General features: G+C 48.8%; 1 protein-coding gene across 5 annotated transcripts in view; it reads right to left on the bottom strand.

Moving 5' to 3' along the window:
• The window catches only part of TFAP2A (transcription factor AP-2 alpha), an 18970-nt gene that overhangs the window by 7781 nt on the left and 6659 nt on the right, over positions 1 to 4530 (bottom strand). For 2 of the 5 annotated variants that reach the window (XM_015620198.3, XM_015620199.3), the window contains exons 2-3: positions 3079 to 3136; positions 2702 to 2977 (exon numbers count right to left, since the gene is read on the bottom strand). In XM_015620198.3, the coding sequence (XP_015475684.1) occupies positions 2702 to 2977; positions 3079 to 3136 (334 nt within the window). Of the gene's footprint in view, positions 1 to 2701; positions 3137 to 4390; positions 4525 to 4530 lie in introns of those variants that run through there. The other 3 variants (XM_015620196.3, XM_015620195.3, XM_015620197.3) reach the window with 2 other exon arrangements.

Raw genomic sequence — 4530 nt, 5'->3', positions numbered from 1 at the left:
TATCGAGAGGAATCCCGCATCCCTCCCAGCTCTTCCCCCGATCCCCAAGAAAAATATAATAAATCACTCACACACCCCCGGGGCCCGAGCGGCCTTAAGCTTCTTGAGGGCTCCCTCCTCGCGTCCCTTCCCTCCTCCCCGGGAAGCAGCCCCGGCCCGGCCCGGCCCTTCCCCGCCGCTGCTCCCGCGCCCGCGGGAGGGAAAGCACAAAGGAGCGCGGAGCGGGGCCGGGGGGGACACGCACCCCGAGCGGCCCCGGGCTCCCCCACTATTGTCCCCTCGCAGGTTCCGCGGTCGCGGCTACAGCTGGGGTTCGCGCGGCGGAGTCACGACGTGATTAGAAAGTCAAATGAAATCATGTTTTCTAATTCCAAAAACTGACAGGCAATATAATGTCTGGCTGTGTTTACAAATTAACACCAGTGCTGCTGAGATAGAAGATTTCGCAATCGTTACAAAACCCAGGCATTACCATTTAAAAAACTATTACTTCCTTCTCTAGTCTTTGTCCAACAATAATACTGATTCTAACATTTTCCATTCTGTCTTGGATTTATGCTCCTGTTAATTGTGCCTGATCTCAATGATTCCGGGTGGATGGTACTAAGTTGCTTTATTACAGGTTTTATTATACTCAATGCTCTCATTTGTAACTTGCCTAAAGTGCTTCTGGATTTAAGTATAATTAAATTGAGAAATGTTCAGAAATGACTACTGCTGCAGTTCTTGTGTTTTAACTATATGGGGAAATATGATCCCTTTATGCATGCACCCTAAACCCATAAAGTAAATGTAGTGTGGCATAATACTTTTATTTGTGTTATTTCTACACGTATTCCGTACAGGGAGGACTGTTAAGTTTAAAATCCCACAGAGATATTTATGATTAAATAATTTTCACCGTCTACTTGACTTTCTTAAATATTTAGCCGTCATTTTTATTAAAGGTTAACTGTTGCAACAACGGAAAAATTCAAAAATTACCCTTCTAACTAACATTTCTGTAGAGGATTTTTTTTTTTAACTAGATAAAATACTCCTCAAAGATGCACCCTCTTATTTTATACTCTCCTTCATGAAGCCTGCTGATTCAGTCTTAGAAGGGAAAAAAAAAATGGCTAGGCTGGTTCAAGGATTTAAACCAGATGGCATTTGGTTTTCACAAAGTATAGCAATGCTATTAATTCATAGATCTGCGGAGGAGGCTTCCCGAACCAGCCCACTGCCATGGAGCACAACACTGAGGAGAGGGAGAATTCAAGAGAACATTTTAGGTCATGTTCTTCCTACAGCAATCAGGGGCTTGCAGTCAACAAATTAGTTTATTCTTACTATTGCCTCCATGTTATTTTATATCAAGTTTAAAGAGTCGACCTGCTTTTAACAGATCCAAATTGCTTACTAAATCCTCCACTTTGGAAAACGTATGCGTTTATTGCAAAACTGCTAAACACAACCAGCAATTTTCTGTGGCTAATTTAGCCAGATGAGGGCTGTAATAAATTCACTATTTTCTCTGAGTATAATTTACAAAAGATTTCAAAATGACCCCCAAAAATAGGTAAGTTCATCTGAACATTATCCTTGCAACACGAAACTGTACTCATTAAACTGTCAGCGAATATATTGTTGTAATATTTGATCCTGTAATTTGGGATGGCATTTCAGCAAAAATCACATCCAGATACCACGGTTCCCTCCTCCTCTTTCCTCCTGCAAGTCGAGCAGCTTCAGTCCCTCAGCATGAGCTCTGTGGGCTTTAATAAATTTATTGCCATGTTCTAATTCCATTTTCGGGGAGAAACCCAGAAAGATGAACTTTGATCATAACCTATCACGTTGTATAAGGCCACTTTCCTAACTGAACAATAGCCCTGGCTTGCTTTGTAAGTATTCTATGCACTAATGTCATGCTTAATTAGAAATCATTTTTAAAGTCTGTACTCATCGATAACAGAATTAGGTCCCCCAAATAATGCATCCTCCAATAGGATCCCAACATTTAATTTAATATAGGGTGTAGCAGGTCTGACTCAAATTCGATAACCTATAGGTAATGATTTATGAGGTCATCCCTTTGCACCGCTACTAAGAGAAGGCAGCAGCATTTTAGTATACCTCTTCCCTGATTTGTCAATTAATTCCTTCAGAGAAGAGGATCTGCCCATACCCTCTTGTTACTTTGGACGTGGTTATCCCATACGCCAATCCTGTAATCATGGGAAACCAATTTTTCCTTCTTAGGCCACTTTCACCCACTTTCCCCCCACCCCCCTTTGCATTTGTGAGATCTCGTTAAATGTCCTCACAGGCATTTCAGACTCGTGTCTTTCCCAAGGCAGTAAGAAATCCCCAAATGCACGGCCCTCTGGTGATATTATATATTCTTCCAATCGTAACAGCTTATTGTCATTGAGAAGGAAAGATATTGTTAACGATGACGATAATTTGATTTATTTATATTTTAGTGGACAAGTTAGCGGGGAGGCGTTGCACAGGGACGAGCTGCGAGAACCTTTTGTTCTAGGTGGGGGGCTTCACTTTTCCCTTGGGGGGGGCAAGAGGGAATTCTCTTCTTCCCTTCCTCCTATTTTATTTTTTTTGGGGGGGTGGTGTTCCCCTCCCTCCCTCCCTCTCCCCCCGACGTTGAGCTCCCGCGGTAAGAGGGACGAGCGGGCCCCGGGGCGGCCCCTTGGCTTACCGGCACGTCCTCGATGGCGTGGGGGATGGAGTGGAGGGGCAGGTCGGCCAGCCCCGAGCCCAGCCCGTGCGGGGCGTGCAGCAGGTCGTCGTGCCGCCGGTAGTCCCTGCGTGGGTCGAGCCCCGAGAGCTGGTGGGGCAAACCCCGGTGCGTGTGGAGCAGCCCCGTCTCCTGGCTCTGCCTCTGTCCCGGCCATCCTGGGTGCTGGGGCTGTGGCTGGGCATGGAGGGGGTTGAGGCTGTACGGGTCGTTCACGTGGGAGTAGGGGTCCTGAGACTGGGGGTAGATGGGCTGGTAAGGGGGGGGGAAGTAAGGGGGCTGGAAGTCGGCGTTGGGGGTGTGGGAGAGCGGTGGGGCGCTGGTGTAGGGAGACTGACCCACGGTCCCCAACTGGGGTAGCCGGGCTGTCCCGTTGCTGGTACTGTCGTGGCGCTCCTGAGGTGGGGAGCGGGAGGGGGGGGGGGGGGGGGGGGGGGGGGGGGAGGGGAAAGGAGAAAAGAAAAACAAAGATAATATCAAACTGATTTTCCTCAAAATCGCCTTGAAAATTTCATCTATAGGGCAATGAGGGGCAAAACATCATCTGCGAGGCGGAGAAAAGCAGATCTGGAGATCTCTCTGCCTCTGATTTCCCTTCCCAAATAATTTAAGAGACAGTCTCGCTTTTTAAAAAACAATAATAACGGCAATAATGATAACAGCAATAATAGCAATAATTACAACAGGGCAGCTTATAATAATAAAACATTGCGGCGATACAGCGTGGATTCACAACAGATCGCGCCCCGGCGTTTCAGGAGCAAGTATTTCCCGCAAATAAAAAGAATAATTGACAAGCGAGCTTTACTGAAATAATAATTCTGCCACAACCCAAAATTCTTCCTCTGGCCCTTAACAGCGCCGAGATACTGTCGCTGACATTACCGATCGCGCGCGTCCCAAGGAAACCCTGGAAAATCCAAGCCTACTGCCATTTTGTTACCAGAAAACGCCGAAATAGCCTCCAAACAAACCGGTAGTTTCCCCCCAAGAGTTTTAGGAATGTTTCGGGGGGAAAGCACTGCCCTGGTCCCCCAGCTACGGGAAGAGCCGTCCCGATGGCCGGCCGAAGCCCGGGCTGGCCAGCGTGCGATTTGGGAGCGGAGCGGGCAGCGGCGGCCCGGCCGCCGGGGAAGCGGAGGAATGCGGCAGGCAGCCGGGGGAAGCGCCGCCGCCCCGACGGACGAGTGGCACCGAAATCAGCCCGGGCGTTTCGGCACGGCTCTGCAGGCTCTCGAGGCCGGGCAGATGAGACCACATGAATGTCTGGGGCAAAAGGAATGGCCTCCGCGGAGGAGGATTCGAAGGAAAGAGACGAGGTCCCGAGAAAGGGAAACGAGAAAGAGAAAATACTACGTTTGCAGGTGGCAAGGTGAAGGAATCGAAGCAGTAGGGTCCAAGCAAAGCCTTTATCCGTTCGCTCAAAGCAGACCAAAAAAAAAAGAAAAGAGGGGGGGAGGGGGAAGGAAAAAAAGAAAAATAGAGAGAGAAGGGGAAAAATGTAAACCACCGAATTTATAAAAATGAAGGAAAGGAAAAAAAAGCCCTCTCCGGAAAGCTGGGTGCGAAACCCCCACTGCCACCGCCGACAACAATAGCAACACCCAGCGCGCACCGAACCCCCTCCGAGAGAAACGTGAAGCAACTCACCATAGCCGAAAAACTGTGCACTAACATCTGCGAAGAGTCGGGGGTTACAAGTCAAGGTAGAAAAAATAACAAAAAGGCAGAGGAAAGGGACCGGCGAAGCGCGCAGCCCCCGGCGGAGCCCCGCGGGTGCGGGCGCGGCG

The sequence above is a fragment of the Parus major genome, chromosome 2, assembly GCF_001522545.3.
Source record: "Parus major isolate Abel chromosome 2, Parus_major1.1, whole genome shotgun sequence".
Classification (NCBI taxonomy): Eukaryota; Metazoa; Chordata; class Aves; order Passeriformes; family Paridae; genus Parus; species Parus major.
The sequence above is the reverse complement of the archived record's forward strand: the minus strand, read 5'-3'. Positions and strand labels throughout refer to the sequence as shown.